The sequence below is a fragment of the Poromitra crassiceps genome (genome assembly GCF_964638095.1).
Source record: "Poromitra crassiceps genome assembly, chromosome: 3".
Lineage (NCBI taxonomy): Eukaryota > Metazoa > Chordata > Actinopteri > Beryciformes > Melamphaidae > Poromitra > Poromitra crassiceps.
The window spans coordinates 73,938,026-73,961,404 of NC_139625.1; the positions used below are offsets into that span (position 1 = coordinate 73,938,026).

General features: G+C 44.4%; 1 protein-coding gene across 1 annotated transcript in view; it reads right to left on the reverse strand.

Moving 5' to 3' along the window:
* The window catches only part of LOC310772881 (nck-associated protein 5-like), a gene marked incomplete at both ends in the record, with an annotated part of 254,349 nt that overhangs the window by 219,184 nt on the left and 11,786 nt on the right, over window positions 1-23,379 (reverse strand). The window contains one exon of the mRNA XM_083632823.1: window positions 21,073-21,175. Coding sequence (XP_083488949.1) covers window positions 21,073-21,175 — 103 coding nt within the window. The remainder of the gene's footprint in view (window positions 1-21,072; window positions 21,176-23,379) is intronic.

Consider the following 23,379-nt stretch of genomic DNA (forward strand, 5'->3'; position numbering starts at 1 on the left):
GAAATTAATGAGTATCTTTCATAGTGACCTCATGCTGCACCAGTAGACATGAATATAAATGTATAACCAATAAAACCATCCGATTTTTAAACAATACCGCCCCTCCGCACCCCTCCCATCAAATAAAAGTGCCTTCCTCTCCCTGACTCTTATTCCATTGGTTTTAGACTTTTGCATGAGCCATTATCTCCCGACCCGACATCCTGTTTCAACAGGAAAATTAATCAAATCCAGGAAGTAAAGATGAGGTCTTTAAGTGCAAACCCCTAGTTGAGAACAGATGTTCAGAAAAACTGTGTCAGAATGTAGCTGATATCTTGTCTGTATGGTTTATGTTGTGGGGATTTGGACTTCTCTCAAAGTTGTACTAAATGATGCTAGCATTTTTCATTTACTCTTGGCATTCAGTCGATTCTTTTCATCCAGAAAGATGTTTGATGACCCTTTTGGTGATCTAATGGCCCCTCTAATCACCAGACCACACCGTCGCCTACGGCAGAAAAATTATCTTGGTAAAACAGGTGCTTAAGATCCTTTTAATTCACACCTATACTGCAGCTTTAGAAATACACCAGCCTCAAATTAGAGTCTAACACCCCATTTACACCTGGTTTTTAAATGTGACGTGTATCCAGATAAGTTATCTGGATGTTATCTGGATAAGGAAAAATGCATGGTAATGCAAGGTGTAACTGCATAGTGATCAGGTTGCGATCAGAACTTCCTGACCACATCTGGAGGTAGTCTGGCTCACATTGTGTTCAGATGTTTTACACCCCATTTACACATGGTTTTTAAATGCGACCATTATCCAGATAACTTATCCGGATACAGGTCTCATTTAAAAAACAGGTGTAAATGTGGTGTAAACATTCAGGGGGAATGAGGAGCTGAACATGACTCCTCTTGATCTGCAGTCAAATGCTCTTCCACTTCCATATCAATATCACACAGACTCCATGACAGAAACATACAGCTGCCTCATCCCGCATCACACTATTATATGGATCTGGATAAATCTGATCTAAAAACACAATCTGTCTCCAGCCTTGCATTTGCCATTGCAGCCAAGTAGCTCCATTCGTGAAAAGTGAAGCCAATGAGGAAGTGCCTTAAACCCATTGAAACCCACAAAACTCCACTTTTGCATGGAGGTCAATGGGAAAATGACCCTACTTCTCACTTGACTGATGGCCTTACTAGGCACTTTCCCAATGAGTTTATGGTCTCAATCACTAACGTCAGTTTCAAGTCTTCTTCAACACAGCATGATGTTAATTTTGTAAATTAGGTTATAGTATTGACAATACAATTGACTTTGTAGCTACGACCATATTATTATCCAGTCTATGGTTGCAGCACCAGCACACCTCAAAAATGAAGATTCTGACAATATGTGAATCTGGGCTACTGGTGACCTATATTCACCTTATGCAACCCCGCCCACTTGACTCATTGTATCACAACTTCCTGTTCAAAACGGCGGCTGTTTTACCTGGTCAAACCTAGTTTGGCTCACATTATGAGTCAGACTAGGTGTATCAGTTACAGGAAGTGTAAACACAATCAGAAGTTCCGATTGTATTTACACTTCCTGTTAGTCTCTCAAGCCAGAAGGTGTCTTCTGCATAAGGTGAATAAGCAGCAGCAGCATTGTATTTGTTGATTGAGTGTCTCCCCTGAGCGGGCCCGTGAGCTGTGTCTATCTGTGATTGATGGGGGATGAGTGGCAGGTGGCGTTCCTGCTCAAACGCAGATTACAAACTCATCAGTCAGCAGGCGCCGAGGCAAGCCTCTCTGAGGAATGTATGACATCTTCACACTGTTCCAGGCTGTGTGTGAGGCAGGTGAGGGTGCTGCAGGTGGAAATGGCATTCCTAGAGGTGACTAATGTGTTTCCATCAAAGCAGGGCTCATGGTCACATGCACATTGTGAAATGGACGGTGCGAGCCAACTGTGCTCTCACTGGATGCTTTACAGCTGAATGGTTGGATTGGAAACTAATGCCAGCTGTATCCAAACTGTGTCAATGATATCAGATGACAGTCACTCGTCTATTGTGACACTGAATGCAGCCATCACATATCATCACATATTTTAATAATGCATCCTTTGGCACTAAAACCACTGTAATGACTTTAGGCATGGGATCGGCAGACGATTACACCTGGGTAAGAATGACGGAGTAGTTTAGTAATGCATCATTAGTAAGTTTATCAAAGCATCATTGAGAAGAATAGAACAATGGTTCAATAAAAATTATATAATAAAATAATATATATTATATTTTGTCTTGGAATGACCATACTGCATCTGGATGAGGATGCACTGCAAAAACTGACAAACTTGTTTTATCTGTATCCAGACTTATTTTAGGATGTTAATTTTTATTTTTTAATCATCCTACTGCACTGGCAGATTATTTTTTTTATCTACTTTTTCTCTCCCTCTTTAAGGAGAATTCAGCAGCACATTACTTACGTAAAGTCTTGTTTCAAGATTTTATGATGATTTCTTGAAAAAAGTGCAGTGAGATAATTAGACTAAAATATAGTGAAATAAGCTTTATAGGTCTGGAAACAAGTTAAAATCATGTGTCTTATTTGTTTATTTTTTAGTAGTGTGGTATACCTGGGTAAGACTGAATATAGTATTTACACACACATCCATTTGGCAAGTTAGCTTCATTTGCCAATTACAAGGCGCTGACATACCAAAGCAGACAAATACCAATAACTTTAATGAAGAGGATTCCCCACGCATAGCCAGTAAGATCAGGTGCTGGTCGGTTGCAGGAACATATAACTTTACGTTGGAATCACTGGAAGAACGGGTCAAGGTATGTAAGAATCTTGATGAGCAAATAGAAAAACCAGGTCCTAACCCCCAACCCTTTCCGTCTTAACCCTTAAAAACGAAGGAGGTCACCAGGTGCGAGGAAGCACCACTCCCCTGTATGAACACCTGGTAGCCAGGAACTCACCCTACAAGCCCAACCAGTAGACTGGGCCGGGTGAGCCCACCGGGATGGGAGGCACATATTTCTCCCCAATAATGAGTTCCACAGTGTCCTCAGGCACCGACATGTGTACTGCAGAAAGAGGCCCTTTAAACACCCCCCCCCCCCCCCCCCCCATACTCTCTTTCTCTCTCACACAAACGCACGCACGCACACACACACACACACATTTGCATGTACAAATCCCACAAGCATGCTGGCACATGAAAGCGCTGAGGGGGCAGTCTCAGTTGGTCGCATTGAGGCCAATGCGGAAGTGCCAAAAACTGCAGTTCCTCCAATGGCCACTCGAGGCTGGCTGCAAAAGTGAGTCATTCCCCATTCACCACCATGTTAAAATGCCTTTTACAGAGTTTACAGCATAAATAAACATGTTTACAGCCTGGATTTAAATAAAAGGTTTTCGTCTCTAGCTATTTTCACCATTCCTGATAACTGTGCAGGGGGGTGATTTTTTTAAAAATATAATTCACCCATTTAGAGTAAAATAGATAATAAAAAAAGACTGTTTCCGGTCGCCTGTCCAATAATCGTGCATCTTGCTGATCACTGACCAATAGCAGTTCTGGGAAACTCCCTCTTATCTACAAATATGTCACTTCTGGCCTCCAAAAACCAAGATGGCAGCAGCCAAAATTACAAACCTTCAAAAGTCAAAACAGGAGTCCACAAACCAATGAGTGACATCACATTCCCTACATCCATCTTTTTTACAGTCTATTTTACAAATCACACAAGCATGCTGACACATGACAGCACACAGTCACGCATGTATGCAAATGTGAGCAGAGAGAGAGAGAGAGAGAGACAGAGAGAGAGAGAGAGAGAGAGAGAGAGAGAGAGAGAGAGAGAGAGAGAGAGAGAGAGAGAGAGAGAGAGAGAGAGAGAGAGAGAGAGTGAGACGCACACTTCAAAATGTCATCAATCGGCTCATATCCAAACAAACAATACTGGGTGAAGCGAGGCCTTGAGCACTATGGAGGCGTTTGTCAAATGTTAGTTTTAAGGTGGTTTCTGTATCTATTTACTCAGCGGTCACAGCTAATGCAGAAACATGTCAATATTTCCTCGGACTGGGCGGGAAATGACTCTAGGATGTAGTTATAGCCTTCCCAGACCAGTATGGTGAAGGAGGGGTGGCTGAGATGGGAAAAGTACACACATTCTTTAACTTGTGTAAAAAAAAAAAAAGACCCGTAAAAGTAGTACTGATCAACTTGTTTACTCAAGTAAAAGTTACAAAATTACAGGCTCTGAAATGTAATCAAGTAGAAAAGTAAAAAGTATTTCTACCGGCTGTTTCTGTGCAAAGTTAACTTAACCTCATGTCTAAGATAAACAAAAAAAATGTAGATCACAATTGCTCGAGTGACATTATCACTGATGACATCGCTCCTGATGACATCACAATTTCAGTAAAGTACAGATACGTGAAAATCCTACTTAAAGGCTCCCCTCCAGTCAGTTTTGGCATTTTTAAGCTATTTCATGTGTAGCCGTGTTTTCCTGCTCTGCTAATTAGCCAAAGTGTTCACCACTGTATTCTGTTGACAAATAACCTTATTTTGGGCTCAAACTCTTAAATTGGCTCACGTGCTAGAAGGGGGTGCTGACGTCAGACTTTATGGTTGTCAATGCTCACGTATCATATTATCATCACATATATCACCTGTCATATTAATAATATACAATATATTACTGTGAATACAATCTGCCGTTAGCTTGGGTTAGCTACGTTCGCTAACGTAGTTCGTTCTGGCTCAAAACGCCGCGATAGTCACTTTTATCCAGTTCGAGTTACGCTCTTTCAATTTATTTTGCTTATATGCCCACCAGCTTTGATATCTGTTGGCTGGTTATGCTGATATTTATAATATGTGGCTTCTGGGTGAACATTTAGCGGAGTTGAGGCAGCCATAGTCTCAACGCCAGACCCATGAGAGTTCTTATGCTGATAAACTACGTTACTGCATGCTGCAGAGCTCTCTCTGGGTCTGGGACACTTTCCCTCAGCCGGCTGGTTATGGGAGGGAACCGTTCACTTGGCCAGTCATATGCCAGTGATGGATTCAGTCCTCCCCAATCAGTAACGACTTTGCGATCAGATGACACGGGAGGTGCAGCCCATTTTTTGAACCCGCTCTCACATCGGTGCTACGACCTGTCACTCATTCAATTTCAACCCGCCTTCAAAAACCAGCAGTGGCTGTGAAGTGGCACAGACTCATTTATGTAGTATGCGGAGCGCAGCAATTCAATGTAATATTTGAGTCTGGGGAAAGACTAAGGCAGCCATACTGTTTCCGGTCTGACCGGCTGGAAGGGAGACGGAGATCGTATTGAAGGTGTGAGCGAGGCTTGACCAAAACACACAGGACGCGGAAGCGCAGCACAGAAGCAACAGAGCGCGCTGAGTTATCCTTTTTGGCTCCAGCCATGACGTTGCAGTGGAACATCTTACCAATCGACGAACTTTAGTGCAAAAGATTAGACTGGTGATGTAGTTGATGACGGAGCGTGCAGTTTTTCATTTCCACTGTACAGCAGGACTGTACACAAGTGGAAAACTGACTGGAGGAGGGCTTTAAGTACAGTAACAAAGTATTTGTACTTAGTTACTTCCCATCTATGGGGGTAGGAAAACTTTCACTGAATGTATAGACTAGACAAAATTGATCTGTTGTGTAGGACATAATCAATTGGTGCAAAAATCTAAATCAAATAGCACAACATTCTTTTTCTTTTTTTTCACTCAAATTTTTATTCGTTTTTCACATAGGTATGAACAAAACAATATAGCAGCCACGCATCGGCTTCAATACAAAAAACAAACAAACCTTCAAACAAAAACTGACACATATAACCAAAAGAAAATCACATTAAGTGTCCAGATATCTTCTTTCATTCATACATTCATTCAGTTACTTTGATTATGCATTCATTTAGTCGGTGCCCTGCCTCACATAAATGTTCCATTTTATCCACTTCTTTTCAAAAACATCCTCTTTCATATGTAAGTTTCTCCATAGAAAAGATCTCTCGAACAATTTCCAACCACTGCCCCTTTTTTGGGGTGTCTGCGTTTAGCCAGTTTCTTGTAATAGCCAAATAGCACAACATTCTTGATATCGATACTCTCTGACAATATATTGGGGATGAGAATTTGTGTTTTCATAAGATAGAAAAATTCTGAAAATTTGTAATGATCATTAGTAATCAGTAATCGGTAAAGCCAATCATTGCTCATTTTACTCTGCCAGAACAGGCTAATAAGTTTCACTGCAACGCAGCCTGAAACAAGACCAGGAAGAAGTCACATTTAAGCTGTTTCACAATTTAACCAAAATCATAAACAATATCTAGTTTCATATCACAATATCAATGTGATACTGTATACAGTTACACAGTATTACTTCACCCTATAAGCAATACAATCAACCCAACAACTACAGGCAGTCTGGTTCCCTGCAGCTTTCTGGCCCTGGTCTCTGAGCTCTGGGGGGATGAATGAGCTCTCTCAGATGCCAGCTGAGGGTTTGGCTAGGTGCCCGATGAGGAGATGTGATCACAGGACACCCTCTGTGCAGAAGAGGCACCCCTCCACCCCTTACACCCGGTCTACCAGGAGGCCAGAGAAACAGGCAGTCCCTCCCTGGCTGTGAGGAGGAGGTGGGCTTCTCTTCCCCGACAGATGCAGTGTGAAGCCCCTCCTCAGCCCATCTATTTTCTGCTTCTGCCCTCATATCGAGGTCTTAATCCGCACATCCAATCCTGTTAGTTGCCCTCTGCCAGTTTTGCCTTGTTCAAACCCAAACCTGCAGTGCCAGTGAAGCCCAATCCAAAAATGGTGCCTCATCTGCATTTGATAAAACAAACATGCCCTGAGATGGGGCGAGCCAGCCAGGCGGACGGGGTTAACACCCTGGGATAATCTCTATTGACTGCATCAGGATCAGGTTTCTGTGCCGAAATAGGAAACACAGGAACGTTTTCTACCTTATTAATTCAATATGAATAACCATGTACTAGCACAAACAAATGAATATGCATTTAACTTAATCTGTTCGTGCACATACAAAATTGTTAGTTTCCACTTGACGACAATGAGTTCAGTGCATCCACTTGTAGGGAGTCAAGGTGCAGTGAAAAATCTTATCAGTGTAATCCACATAAGAGGCAGTACTCATAACGCATGCTACATTTCAGGAAGATAAATCCATCCAACACATTGCGTGACAGGTCTGCAAACAAAACACACAAAGAACTGATTTAGCTCACATTGCTATTCACAGATGTTTTTTGCTTGCCTCTCCATATGTACTGTAACACTGAAGAAAAGATTTGCTTCTTCTTCACCATATGTAAGTAAGCATTTTGTCATTGTAGCCCATCTACTAATAGCTGAGAAAATATGAAATCTGAAAGCTCTCGTTTTTGTCATAGTTTCCCTTATATAAATAAAAACATAAAACATGTGATTCTACAAGACGTTTTGATGTGCAATCTGCATTTGACCGCTCCAAGGTGAGTAACCACTCCCACTCACAGAATGTCATTTTCTAGCTCTTCTCATCAGAGCTGAAAGCCCAAAACTGCGGAGAGGCGGCCAATCAGAGTAGTGGTTCATTAACATAAAGTCAACAGCCAATCAGAGTAGTGGTTCCTTAACATAAAGTCAACAACCACAGAAAACAAGCTGTTCTTTACAATAGAGAGCCGCAGGAACGAGTCCGGAAATCATCGATGCTAACACTCCTGGTTCTTCATTTTTTTTGTCTATGGGATTTTTGAATGGGTTTTTGGCGCGATGCTTCGAATAAGGTCTCTGGGCAATGCAAGCTTAATCAAACGCGAACCAGTGTTCAGTAGGATAATCTTCACACATGAGGACCACTTTCGTGAGTTTTTAAGCTTTTACGTGCCGTTAAAAGGGCGGCTAGCTAGCAAACGGCTAAATGAGACTACACTGTTGAGTCGACGGGGATATTATACGTCAATAACGTCATCACTTCAAAGCACGAACACGGAAATTCTCTTTCCCTCACCTGGTTCAGCCCGGGGTAATCAGTGCACAGCAGCACACACATCAACAACACTCCAGGTTGAGTGGTGACGTGACGGGGAAGCCTATGCGACACTGTGTGTAGTTCTGGATTATCTTAGCTGGAGATTTTTACTTCTAGCGCTCGCATTTACGCTTCAAAACTCATGACAGTGGTCCTCATGTGTGAAGATTATCCCGCTGAACACAGGTTCACGTTTGATTAAGGCAGAAACAGTGAAGAACCAGGAAGTCCGGGACTTCCGCGTTCCGACTACAAAAATACGTCATCCCTGCGGCTCTCTATGGAGACAGAGAGGCTGGAACACTCACTACAAAAGCTGGATTTATGTCAATTGTCAATGTCAATTAATTTATATAGCACACGTTTGACCGACAAGCAGTGAGAGAGAAAGGAGAAAGCAAATAAGGCAAATCTATAAACCATAAAGTAAAGACAGATGTCACAGAAAGCAAAACAAGATCGACAAAGTTTGGAAGGAGTACCGTAGGCACAAAAAAAGCTTAAAAAAAAACATGCAATCTGACATTTTCACCAAAGACACAGAACAGCTGCTTGTTTGTTTGTTTGTTTGTTTGTTTGTTTGTGTGTTTGTTTTTTGCACTTCACAAACCATTTTAAAGATCACAAGGATAAGGAGTAAAATATGGGACCTTTGAAAACATTTCTAACCTTGGTTTGGAGATACGGTAATATGATCTAGATCTCAATAATCATGTTGAAATGGCCGGCGTACTCGTAGCCTTACAATAAAATATTACACATTTTATCAGTAAGTTATTACATTATTTGCCTCTATTACTGTATCCTGCTTTTAATCTATCTGAACAACTAAATTTATTATTTTACTGTGAGCGAATGCATCATCTCTTATCTAGATTAACTTCCACTTGAACCAGGAGTGAATCGGAGGACACTGCGCGCGGCGCCATGTGTTTGATCCTGAGGCGAAGATAAAGCCGGTGGACAAACAGGCCGGTCCTCTCCTTGTCCCCGGGACCACAGACCTCTCAAAGGGCCTCTGTGTTCCTGGCACAGGGGCAAACCGCGGGCCCAACAGAGGTGGGTGCACGGCGCGCAAATGTTTGGAGAGCGAAGCATGTGACTCCGACCGCACGCGGCCCCCGGTATCAACTTTGATCTCCGTGGTGATTGGAGGAGTCTCTAATTGGCCCCCGGAATCAAAGGGTACAAAGGACAGGCTTACTGGGCGAAGGGGAAATGGACGTCCAATTATACGAACTGGAACGGCGCCCTGGGCGAGACGGCAGAAACTCAGTGTCCTCCTCACTACAAAGCAAGAGCGCATGGTAATAGTTTGGTACCGGTCCAAATGCTTCCTGAGGGTTGTATTTTTCCCGACTGATTGTGAAAGCATCTTTGATTGAGCGCGGTGTGATAAACACCTAATCGCACATGATGATGATAACGAGCGTTATCATCGTTAGAACATCAGGCCGTGTTTACCCGTGGAATGTGATTTGATGTGTTTTTTTCCCCGACGCTCGTCGTCACTGAAGCGTGCAACATACATGCAACTTGTGACATGGGTGAGAGATTTCCAGCATGCATTAGCACACACAACAGCACGTCAGGGAGAGGAGACGCTTCACAAACCAAACGGTCATGCTAACCAGGTCATTTGGAACGCTTGGCTCAGTATCACCCCACAGCAAAAGCCAAAAGCGTTATCATTCTCCTTTCCTATACTCACCTGAAACCCCAGCAAACCAGCAGGCTACTCCAATTTAGTCAAATCACGTGAGAAATCTTCACATCGCGCAAATGACTTTACCTCACGTTCTTTTGGGCAAAGTCTTGCAATCGGATTAATACAAGAAGCATCTAGCTTAACCGCACGTGATGCCGGGATCCATAAAATACATAATTGCCCCCAATAAAAACACAGGCTAGGTACTGAGCCTCTGGGGACCGGCAAATCTCCTTACTCGGAGGTTGGAAAAATAGACGAGTGGCCCATATCAAAACAGCCTCAATAATTATTCAACCGGTTTTACAAGCGGACGGAGGCTGCTTAGTGCTTATAGTCTCATCCGCAGCGTGTGGTTAGATATGGGGAAAGCCACTGGCTTTTGAAACTGGAGTCTAGGGAAAAGCCAAGGTTGTAATGAGCCTGTGAGAGTGGAGACAGTTCCCATGAGACAAGAGGAACAAGCCGCCTCTTCTGCCTCTCTTAGGCGGCGAGCGGCCCAGGGTTTGCTGGGTTCCCACACCCTGTGGCCCTGTGGCTACCCACGCAGTGCCACCAGGTATGTGCGGTATGTCACCTGCCCGCTGAGGGAGCTGTCAAAGGCCCGGCCGGAGCCTGGTACCCCCCAGTGAGAAAGTTCATTTCAACACTCAAGATGAAGTGTCGGAGACAAGAGGACAGCGATGGGAGGAAAGAGGTGGCTGATCCGAGAGGACTCTTAAATCTTTTTATGTAACTGGCTCCCACCCAAATTGTCCAATCAGTGTCAGCGTCAGAGCCGCACTTAACAGCAGTTACTGGAGAATCTAGCTGACACACTGGGGTGAGCGCTCATCCCCTGAGCCCTGTAATAGACATGGCGTGAGAACGGGGCTCTCTCTCGGTGAGGACGTGCATTGTCGGCGGATTTCTGCTGTATAATTACACTCAATTAGCTTGAGCTGCTCAGTAATAATATCAAAACCTCTCCGTTTGTCTGCCTGACGATGTGGGAGCCAATCAGATTTGGCGGAGCATTTCTTCCCATCCAACTACAGAGCTCGCTCCCCTACGCTACGTTTGTACGTCTCCACTCTGCATTGTAACAACAGGCTGTAATGGGCTGTGGGAGGAGACGAGGTTAGGACATCCCAGTCTTGCCAAGCAGGCTGCATGCTGGCTTATCATCCAATTCATTTGCACTTCAAATTTAGCAGAAACCAAACTCATTTGTCCGTTTGGGAGCTTGTTTCTGTTTCTAGGGCACTTTTACCGTCTAGCTTTCGTCCAATGGCGAACGGGCCAACGAAACAAGTTGTAGCCTGGTATAACAACAACAACAACATGGCAGCCAATCAGCACGTAAAAGACTTTTTAAGAGGAGGAGGCTTGACAAAAGCCAGGGGGATTTACAGCTAATACTTTGGAGATAAACAGGAAAGCACTACCACATGCTGTTTATTCAGTACAACTCACAAGTATGCAGCGCGCTTTAATCAGTCATGTGGAGCACTTGATTATTACCCCTCCCCTGCAGAGTGTTTTCAATTTGCCCTTTTCTTATCAATTAGCTGTGAGCGTGATTGCACTGCTGCACTGCTGCACTGCTGCACACACTATAAACGCTGGCAGGAGAGAGGCTGCGGAGGAGAAAGCAAGGACGTCCACCAATCGAGGCATTCTTGAGGTGATGTGTTATGCATTACTTTGTGCATCAGGGAAATGGCATCAGACACCCAGACTTGCATATAAGCAGCACATGAGCCCATTTGATTGAATGAAAACAGGACAGAGCCATTCAGCATTTGGTAGATCTGTGAATACAGATGGGATGGGGGGAGACAACACATCAGGATCCATCAAAATAAAGGAAGACAGATGGATGGACAGACAGACAGACGCACATTTCTCCATAATCTAGGCCCGATAAAACTGCCGAGACGGATCCCACGCACTCCGCCGAGACAGAGCTCACGCACTTTGATCAACTCAAATAAATTGTTAAAGTCGAGCTGAACCCAAAAATGACTTATTTTCTTTTAGTTCAAATACCTGGGTATGCAGTGCACCTATTAAATAATGTATGCAAAAAAAAATCACAACAATCTAATTTCTTTAGTTTTTCACACTTTTTCACATCAAAAGTTAATTTTTCAAGATTTCATTGATAACAGTAATGTACATTTTGCTGACGTCACCTAGTACTATCAAATTTCTACCCCATTTCAACCAATCATATCATGACATGCAGCTGTCAATCAAATCTTCATTTCAGGATAATTTTCTCTTCCAAATGAAGTAGAAAATGGCGCCTAGTGCCTGTCATCTGGCAGAATTCCTATCCCATAAACTAACTACTAACTTGGCCAATTGTTAGAAACATGAACAAAAAACAAAAACTATAATCTCTAAGAATGCAAAGAAATGTAACTGGCTCGTTAAAATGCGCATTCCAGGGATATCGTATTTACAGCAGCAATAATGGCGCGCGCATCTGAGAGCTTGGTTGTCAGGGGTCGCACTTCGGAGATTCCAGGCCGACGTGCTGCACTCTCCGCTCTGCAACACGAAGGCAGCTGGCTGCCTGTGGCTCGCTGAGCTCCACTCAGCCACTAACCTCGCGTCACCAGGCTCTTCCCGAGGGGAGCGCCACAACACACTGAATCCCACTCGATTTAGAGGCGGAACACGCCAAGATTGGCCAAAGCCCAATCCAGTCCCCAGAATTGTCAAATAAAATCATCGACATGATACTATGACCCGCCTCTCAATCTGTCATCTTAGACAAACTATGTTTTCAGTCTGAAACGGACTCATTATGCACGTGACGAACGGGTTCAGTTCGACTTTAAACGTTCCTAGTTGTTTGTGTGGTCCTTGCTCGTGAAAGGGAGGGGAAAATCAGTAGTATAGTATGTTTTATTTTTCATTAAGAGAAAGCACTGCTGGTATCAATACTGTTGCAAATGAGTATTGTCTCCGTTTCAAATTTTTAGTATCGATACCTTTGAGAACTTTAGCCAGAATGTGGCAGATCAGAGATCACTGCACTAGTCTACTATCAAGAAAATTACTACAAAATTCTTTAAACAAGTTGGTTTGCATTGGAAACAAGTCGAATGATCGAACCCCATTGACAGATTTTTTTCATGTATTTTAAGAAAAGTAGTAGCCTAAAACGACAATGTTAAGATGGAGATTTTTTGCAGTGTGGCCTAGGTATGTGACAGGACACTAGCATCATGTCCCTTAACAGAGGCATCAGGCCCTTTCAGATAGTCTATACCACACAAATAATAATAACCCCTTTGATTCTAATTGTGCCACAGATCATACCTTGCTAAACCCCCCTCTCCCTTCCTCAGCTCTTTAATTCCTTCCATGAAATAGTTGTATTTACAAACCCAGCTGTTGCCAAAGTCTCAATTTGTGCCTGGGCAGAAATGCAGTTTGCATTGCGCGTCTGTGACATACAGGACATAGGACATGTGATGAGTTTCTGCGGTGACCTAGTTAAAGCTCGACGACAGCTCACAGAGCGTCCGCGCCCGTCGGGCTGGCCGCGCACGGCCCTGCTGCATGACGAAGAGGGTCTCATCAGGCACACATCAAATGATAAAAATAAATGGAGGCACAAACTCAGCCCAGCAACATGGTAGTTATGTAATGCAAATGGTGCTCCAGTTACTCGCTACTGTTTTCATCACTGCTGCTGTGGCGGCTACAGCCCTGATCCAGATTAGATGGTCCAATCCAAGCCATCTCCTGTCATAGATTACATGGTCCAATCCAAGCCATCTCCTGTCATAGATTACATGGTCCAATCCAAGCCATCTCCTGTCATAGGAGAGGAGCGCAGGAAGGAAACAGGATGGACGATGATATCGGCAGGTCATCGGTATCAGCCGCTAAAAGCTTTAAAATGAAATATCGGCCCGAAACGAACATTTCTGCCGATTCGTTTTCTTATTTTGCTTAGTGAATGTGTCCATTTTGAAAAGCATTGTGTCTGCATCTGCCAATAGATTCAAGATTCAAGATTCAAGATTCAAGATTTTTATTGTCACTCCATGGTACAAGTATCACGTGTGAAATTCTTGTGCTGTGGACTCCGTTTACGACATAGTACAAATAGGCAACAAGCAATGAGCAATAGGCAATAAGAAATAGGCATCAATAAGCAATACTAAGCAGCAATAGGCAATAAGGCAGAATAGCGATAAGACAAGTCAGTGGCTTATTCATTGCACATAGGTGCACATGTCATGTGCATACGTTAGACGTGTTCAGACATTTCAAATTCGACGCATTTGACATACAGTGCAAATAGCATGTTCCTTATTAAACATACAATTAAACATTAGGCATTGTGCATACGTTAAGACGTGTTCAGATATTTTAAATTCGACGTATTTGACATACAGGTGCAAATAGCATGTACCTTGTTAAACATACAATTAAACATTAGGCATACATAATGGTAGCAGCTGCAGTACGGTACGGTACGGCTACTACACTATTTGTGTATGTTAAGAAGTCTCGTGGCCTGCGGGAAGAAACTGTTCCTCAAGCGATTTGTGCATGCTTTTGGAACCCTGTATCTCCTCCCTGAGGGTAGCAGGGAGAACAGGCTGTTGTGGGGATGGTTTGTGTCTTTGATGATCTTCAGGGACCTCCTGAGGCACCGCTGTTTATACAGTTCATGCAGATCTGGCAACTCACATCCTGTTACGTGCTGGGCCGCGCGTCTCACTCTCCGTAGCGCCCTGCGGTCCATGGTGGTACAGTTCCCGTACCAGGTGGTGAAGCAGCCAGTCAGCAGGCTTTCAATGGTGCCTCTGTAGAAGTCCGTGAGGATTTCTGGCCTTAGCCCAAATTTCTTCAGGCGCCTGAGTCCGTGTATTCGCTGTTGGGCCTTTTTGACAACAGTGGCGGTGTGGCCGGCCCAAGTCAGGTCCTGGTGGATGTTGACTCCCAGGTACTTGAAGCTGTCCACCCTTTCCACCACTGTGCCGTTGATGGTGATTGGGGGGTGTGTGCCCCCCCCCCCTCCTGTAGTCTACAATGATCTCCTTGGTCTTGGAGACGTTCAGAGAGAGGTGGTTGTCCTGGCACCATTGTTCCAGGGCCCCCACCTCCTCTCTGTAGGCCGTCTCGTCGCCCCCCGAGATCAGCCCCACGACCGCCATCATAAGAGTAGTAGATAATGTGTTAATTCCACTACAGGAGAGACTTGATGTCCTCTGAAATTAGGTGTGGGGGGGGGGCAAATGCACGCATATATCGGTATCGGCAATCGGCCAAATGAGTAGGAAAATATCAGATATCGGCCAGAAATCCAATATCATGCACCCCTAATGCATGCAATACAAATCCCAAAAATATCTATACAATAAAATACATAAAAAGACTGATAACGCTGAGCTGATGACAAAGTAGCAGCGTTTAAGGGCCAATTCATGCATATGCAGGCCACACACACACACACACACACACACACACACACACACACACACACACACACACACACTCCCCACACACACACTACACATATAGAAAACCATGAAACGCCCACACATGAAGACATGAGCTCATCTCATCACATTGACCCATCTGTGTGTTTGAATGGTAGAGAAGCCTGAAGAATGGAGCAGCTTTGGATCAAACTGACCTCGTCAAATTCCCTCACAGCTATAGCCTGCGCACATTGAGGAAACATATGCTAGCTCGATGCATTATACATGTGGGAGGTGGTGGTCCAGACTGACATTCAAGCCCTATGTTCTGCTAATTACCCATAGACGATTGATAGAGGCTTTGTATGAAGCTAGGCCATGTAATCCATCCAAAGAAGAGCAGACATAAATATTTTACCTGGTCCTCAGTTGACATATGGTATTTTGTCTCTAGCGGCCATTTCTAAAAGCTTAGTGAAAAGGAGGTTAACTTAGCATGTTGGTGTGAACTGAAAGAGGTTCCCAGTGGAACTTCTCCCTCGTTCATCATCTAAACAGGCCGTGAAGCACACACAATGCTTGAATTGTGTGAAAGCAACAAAACAAGGCAGTAAAACAAACCACGAACTGGACCAAATGCTTATTTTTACACTGTAATCTTCCATGAAAGAGGACGACGATGGTGCGACAAGAACGATTGAACTGTATTATGCAACATTAACATTGTCAAAATACTGGGATGTGCAAGGTCGTCTTTCCACGTCATACACTATGTTAGCAGACGTGCTTCACCATTAGGTCCATTTTGACGACTGGCTGAAACTGTCTCAGAGATAGCACAAGAGGGAAATCCAGAACATGAAAGTCCGTGCCGGCCGCCGCCTGTGCCTCTTTGTGTTTTCTCAGATGCCTGGAAAAAGACATGTATCTGAGGCTCATATCCTCCCAGGAAAAGGGAGTGTTTACAGGGCTTAGCCAGTTTATCTGTGCCAGGGCCAGCAGGGCCACGAGGACCCGAGACATCGTGTCCCCATCAGCAGAGGACGGGACGAAGACTTGGACTCAGTGGCTGTATGGTGAAGACTCAAGGACCAACCTAGGCCTAATGAGATCACAACTTAGATCCCTTTGGTTCTGTGGGCAATGTTCATCATCCACAAACATTTTCAATTTCACTGTGAAGTGAACTAAATAGTGCCACCGACTCCTTCTTCAACTTCTGCTGTAGCCCATCAAGCCAGCGATTGTCATGGCTGCCCATGCTGTGGAATCAAATCTGCCACCTGGACCCTTCCCAACGCTTCAGGCGTCCTCGTGTCCCACTATTGAAGCAATGCTGTCCCCTTATGCCCCTGGTCCCCTACTGACTGAAATCATCAGGACAGGAAAGGAGTGGGGATACACAGAGAAAGTAGCAGAAAGAGACAGAGAGAGAGAGAGAGAGAGAGAGACAGAGAGAGAAAGAATCAGTTGACTGCACAAGAGAAGAGAAAGGGCAGCAGAAGGGAAAAATTAAAAAAGGGGAAAAATACATGCATGACTAGTTGAGTGGACAAATAGGAGCATGTTGAATCATAAAACCATATCGCAAATATGACCTAGTTTCAGCCCCCGCAGTAAATCAGGTCGCCGTGTATCCAATTAAAGCAATTAAAGCTACAGTAGATCTGATATCAACCAGTAATTGTTAATGATGATGATGATAATGGTTAATTTATTTGTTTGTTTTCCACGCATCACACAGCCATCAGATAAGAAAACACACGACGCACCGCAGAGCCGCGGCGCCCACGGTGTCAGAGAAAGTTACACATTCACAAGAATAAACAGCAGGTAAATGAATCAGACATCTACTCTCATCGAAAAGATTCAACTGTCTCTGTCACAGTTTGTTAAGTAGTGAATGATCGACGAGCTCTGCTTTGTGTGGATGACGACATCTCCTAACCTGTTTGAGAACACAGCTTCTGGGTTGTAGAGTTACAAGTACTTTCCTAACACCGCGGGGACCCGGGTTCAATTCCCAGCAGCGATATTTCTGGCTTGGTCAGACGTTCCTACACAAAACAGTCGGCCGTGTCTGCGGGTGGGAAGTTGGCGGGTTATGAGTCCTGGTCGTTGCACTAGCTCTTCCTCTGGTCGGTTGGGCGCCTGCTCAGGGGGAGAGGAACTGGGGGGAATAGCATGATCCTCCCATGCGCTACGTCCTGTCAGTGAAACTCCTCACTGTCAGATGAAAAGAAGCGGCTGGCGAGTGCACATGTATCGGAGGAAGCATGTGCTAGTACAGCTCTCCCCAGATCGGCAGAGGGTGGAGCAGCGACCGGGACACGGAATTGCCAATGTACAATTGGGGAGAAAATGGGAGAGAAAAAATCAGGAAAGAAACCTTGATAAGAACATTGATAGGGTCTCTCTCCTCTTCTATGATGGATTTCTCTCTGTGTGATTTGCTGAACGTCTCTTGGTGCAAAATGGCAGCTTTAGAAAGAAGCCCTCGCTCTTTGATTCTCGAGTGACTGACACGCTGATGTTTCAAAATCACTGTCACTGAAACGATTTTTGGATTTTCTACCCTGGAAATATGCCAACATGATGCCACCTGATCTACGTTTAGGCAGAGAAATATACCAGCTAACAACAAAAAGGGCCCAGAAATGAACAGTATATATCACCAATAGCTGTTTTGTTTGATTAGATGTTACCTTTAAATAAAAAGACACTTTTCATAATCAAGTCGTGTCATTTAATTTACAACAAATGTATCCTTGATGACTTTCCTTGATGCATTTCTATTGTCAGATGCTATTTTAGAAGCACTTATGGTAAAGAGAGAGTAGACCCTGATTTATTGTTTCCTGTGCAGTGACTGTACATGCTGTATGCAGCGGGGGACACAACACAGAAGCCAGTTTGCCTGCACTTGACATTCCAAAGAGGCACTTGCAGGCAGATTCAGCTTCAATTCACCTTCAGCCAAAACAAGTTTCCACTCCTGTGATTCAGGCAGATTCAGCTTCAGTTCACCCTTCAGCCAAAAGAAGTTTCCACTCCTGTGATTCAAGCAGATTCAGCTTCAGTTCACCCTTCAGCCAAAACAAGTTTCCACTCCTGTGATTCAAGCAGATTCAGCTTCAGTTCACCCTTCAGCCAAAACACGTTACCACTCCTGTGATTCAGGCAGATTCAGCTTCAGTTCACCCTTCAGCCAAAACAAGTTTCCACTCCTGTGATTCAGACAGATTCAGCTTCAGTTCACCTTCAGCCAAAACAAGTTTCCACTCCTGTGATTCAAGCAGATTCAGCTTCAGTTCACCATCAGCCAAAACAAGTTTCCACTCCTGTGATTCAGACAGATTCAGCTTCAGTTCACCTTCAGCCAAAACAAGTTTCCACTCCTGTGATTCAAGCAGATTCAGCTTCAGTTCACCATCAGCCAAAACAAGATTCCACTCCTGTGATTCAGACAGATTCAGCTTCAGTTCACCTTCAGCCAAAACAAGTTTCCACTCCTGTGATTCAAGCAGATTCAGCTTCAGTTCACCATCAGCCAAAACAAGATTCCACTCCTGTGATTCAGACAGATTCAGCTTCAGTTCACCTTCAGCCAAAACAAGTTTCCACTCCTGTGATTCAGACAGATTCAGCTTCAGTTCACCTTCAGCCAAAACAAGTTTCCACTCCTGTGATTCAAGCAGATTCAGCTTCAGTTCACCTTCAGCCAAAACAAGTTTCCACTCCTGTGATTCAAGCAGATTCAGCTTCAGTTCACCCTCAGCCAAAACAAGTTTCCACTCCTGTGATTCAAGCAGATTCAGCTTCAGTTCACCATCAGCCAAAACAAGATTCCACTCCTGTGATTCAGACAGATTCAGCTTCAGTTCACCTTCAGCCAAAACAAGTTTCCACTCCTGTGATTCAGACAGATTCAGCTTCAGTTCACCTTCAGCCAAAACAAGTTTCCACTCCTGTGATTCAGACAGATTCAGCTTCAGTTCACCCTCAGCCAAAACAAGTTTCCACTCCTGTGATTCAAGCAGATTCAGCTTCAGTTCACCCTCAGCCAAAACACGTTTCCACTCCTGTGATTCAGGCAGATTCAGCTTCAGTTCACCTTCAGCCAAAACAAGTTTCCACTCCTGTGATTCAGGCAGATTCAGCTTCAGTTCACCCTTCAGCCAAAACAAGTTTCCACTCCTGTGATTCAGACAGATTCAGCTTGAGTTTACCCTCAGCCAAAACACGTTTCCACTCCTGTGATTCAGGCAGATTCAGCTTGAGTTTACCATCAGCCAAAACACGTTTCCACTCCTGTGATTCAGGCAGATTCAGCTTGAGTTTACCCTCAGCCAAAACAAGTTTCCACTCCTGTGATTCAGGCAGATTCAGCTTCAGTTCACCCTTCAGCCAAAACAAGTTTCCACTCCTGTGATTCAGGCAGATTCAGCTTCAGTTCACCCTTCAGCCAAAACAAGTTTCCACTCCTGTGATTCGCAAGAACAGCCTGACATACAGATAAGCGTGTCAATCACCAGCGGGCGTCAGAGGAGGCTGTTTTTCTCTCTCTCTGCCTCTTGACACGTGTGTGTGTGTGTGTGTGTGTGTGTGTGTGTGTGTGTGTGTGTGTGTGTATGTGAACGCGAGCGCGCGTACGTGCGTGTGTGGTTCTGTGTACTGTATGTATCAAGCCCCGACCTTTGGTTCTGAAAAATGAGGCCAACACGGAAAGTACCAAAAACTGAAGTTCCTCGAATGACCCGACTTTACAGCAGAAATAAACATGTTTACAGCCTGGTTAAAACAAGGTTTTGGTCTCTATAGCTAATTTCACCATTCATGACAACTGTAGGGGTGAATTTTTATATACAGTAACTCACTCATTTATGGCTTTATAACTCACCCCCTATGGCTGCAAAAACTACTCTGATTGTATAGAAGTCAATGGGAAAATGACCCCACTTGCTTTATTACATCAGGAAACTCTTTCCTAATGAGTTTATGTCTCAATCACTAGTTTCAAGTCTTCTTCAATACAGCATGGTGTTCATTTAGTCAATTATGGTCCCATTTAGAGTAAAGACCAGACTATGTTTTTTGATCGACAGGTCGCCTGTCCAGTGATCATGCAGCTCGCCGATCGTGGACCACTAGCAGGCGGCGTTGCAGCTCTGTCTGGCTAAAAGAACATTAAATAAAAAAGAGATGACGGTCACAATGCGAAACACTGGCTTCAAAATGGGAGTCCAGAAACCTTTTTATACAGTCTACGTTACGTATCCAGTATACCCGTACAATACACACATGAATTTAGAGTCTTAGTATCTGAGTCTTGAAGAGCTGGGTGGTTAGCTTGAGTAGTGATAGCCACCACGGCTGAACAGACAAAGAAAAGAGCGCCACCTACAGAAACTCAAACTGCATCAACAGAAAATCCAACAAAGACACAAGTCACAGTGTGACACAGCGACACTTTTTGATTGACAGGTGACCACAGCAATGATCACTACCAAAGATTTACGAAAATGTTAGAAAAATAGATTTTTAGTTGATAGCAACAACTATGATGTATGATCACAACAATGTGTGATGGCAGCCACTGGTAAGTCCGCCTTCGTACATGAATGTTGAATACTGTATGTCATCTAACTTGTTGTCAAACCATTCCCTGGAACTTAAAATGACTAAAGAGCTGATTTATCAAACCTTTCCTCTTGGGGATGGCATTAAAAATTGCAGCATTAGTTCAGCAAGTATGCAGTAAAAAAAAATAGGGATCTCTTCAATGGCAGTTTCCTGACTAACTGACTTATCTCACTGGCTGGTAGTGTCTGAGATTGACTTACCACCAGGCCGCTCTCGAGAGACAATCTCTTCAGCTGCTGTCTCCGCTCCAGGTGTCTGTTCATGGTCCCTCTCCCTTGCAGCGAGCCACACACCTGGGAAACACTGGAGGGAGGAGGAGGGGGAGGGAGAGGGGATGCAGCAGAGGACAGGAGGAGAGGGAGAAAGTCAACAAAGAATACCTCGTGTCCACATGGTCACTTTACACGCTGTCAGAGGGGCTTTCACCTTTGCGTGAAGCGAGATTGGAGTCCGTGTCTCGGAGTCGCGGCCATATTCCTGCACTTGTTATTTCTCTCACTTTCTTTTCTGCTCTGCCTTCTTCTCCTTTTGTCACTCTATATATATCTCTCTTCTACTCTCTTTCTCTCCTTCAATCACTCCCATTCCCTTCAATTTCCTCTGTGGTGCCCCTTCCGCGCGAAATTCAAGCGAATCGGGAGAGAGGAAACATGGAGGTCTCTGCGCGGGCCTGAGGAGACAGTGGGATCACAAAAGCCCGCGCTGGATCTTTGCCCTCATCATCGTCACTCTCCCCAGCCAATCCTATAACCCAAGCCTGGGCCCGGTGTTTTTCTAACGCTCTCTAAACAGCGGCTGGGAACCAGTCCGACCTGGCTTGACTGAGGCCACGGCAGAAGATAAACACTTCACTTCACGCATACTACTCCTTTACAAAGAGCTGGGGCTCCGGGCTCACCGTGGCAGTCCGCAGAGTAAGCACACCACTTCCTCGTTAGGGAAGACCCGGTCAAAGGTCAGCTGATGGCCTCCTAGAGGTCAGGGACCCCCGTCTGTCCACCGCAGCAGCCTATGCTACCATGTGCACGTATGCGTGTATGATTTCTGGATGTTGTTTCAGTTGAGATGACGCTGATATGAGGTGGAGAGAATCGCCAATGTCTGGTTCTCCATCTTTCTTGGCCTGCAACCTCCAAGCTCCAAGGATAGATAGCCTATTAGTTAATTCTCAGCTAAATGGAAATAGGAGAATGTCTAAATAATTTTCCAGGACAACACAAGATTTTCCATGACTGCAAAATTTTAACTGTTTTCCAGGGTTTCCAGAATGCGTGGGAACCATGAAATACGAAGTGACCATGATGCATTTGATAAACAGCTTATCTTTTCAGTCCATAACTCATTTCCGCAGCCTCTCAAAATCATCTCATGACACCCCAGGATAGGAACCAAGATGGCCCACTAAGTGGAAGAGAATATCATCACGATAGGCTAGGTTCAAAATCGGTCATTACAGCATGGGACTGAATGGTATTTATCCCAGTGTTTACTTGCCTCACAAACCTACTTATGCAACCACCCTAAGCCAAACAGGGTCCCAAAGCCCCTCTGGCGTCTGCTGCTGTAGCCTATTTCTGTTGCACCCTGTCTAAAGCGTCAACAGCGTGACTGCACTTGTCAAACATCCCCGCACACCAAAATGACATGTTCCATCCACTCCCAATCTAATAAGTCCAACCCTATTGACATGAAGTGGCACACACCAGATTGCATGCAGGATCGCCCAGTAAGTTTCTCATCCTAAACTGATGTGGTATCACTAAACAGGACATACAGTAGTCTCCTCCTGACCCATTTCTGAATGCCCCTGGGCTGTGTAGTGTTGCAGGAACTGCTGTAATGGGTGAGCAGGATGTAACAAACGCTGTCATTAATGCCACAAAAATAGCCTCAGAACAGATCCTCCACCTTTGATTCTCTCATCGGAGTCTCAGGGTGTTTTCACACCTGTAGGTCGTTTGTTTGTTCCGATTCAGGTACTTAATTGATACAATTGTTGCATTTGTGCCTTGGTTGGTTTGTGTTCACACAGCCACAAATCAAACGGTCCAAATAGTATTGCCAAGCCTCCTGGATTGGCAAGGAGACACTCCGGTAGGCTAATAGCCTCTCGGGGTGGAAAAAATAATTCCCATAGATTTTCCTATATGATTATAAAAATATATATGACAGAATGCGTTTTGTTAGACCTACATTGTAGGCTATACGTCGGGCGTGCCCCGTGCGAGGAGAGAGAGAGAGAAAGAGGGAGGGATCGAGAGAGAGAGACTTGTTTTCATTTATTGAATGGAGACCAGAGGTAAGTTGATTGAGTTCAAACTGCTGATGTGATGATCCAAAAATACCCCAAAGTTTATCCATGCAAGTCACAAGTCGCCAAAACAGGATCTGAATGAAGAAGTTGTTTTTAAACGATAAAAATACTTGTTCTTCAGGCAATTACGCACAGCGCAGCCGACTACGGCAGCTGGTTTATCCCAAAATGCGCACTGTTTCCTGCAGTTGTG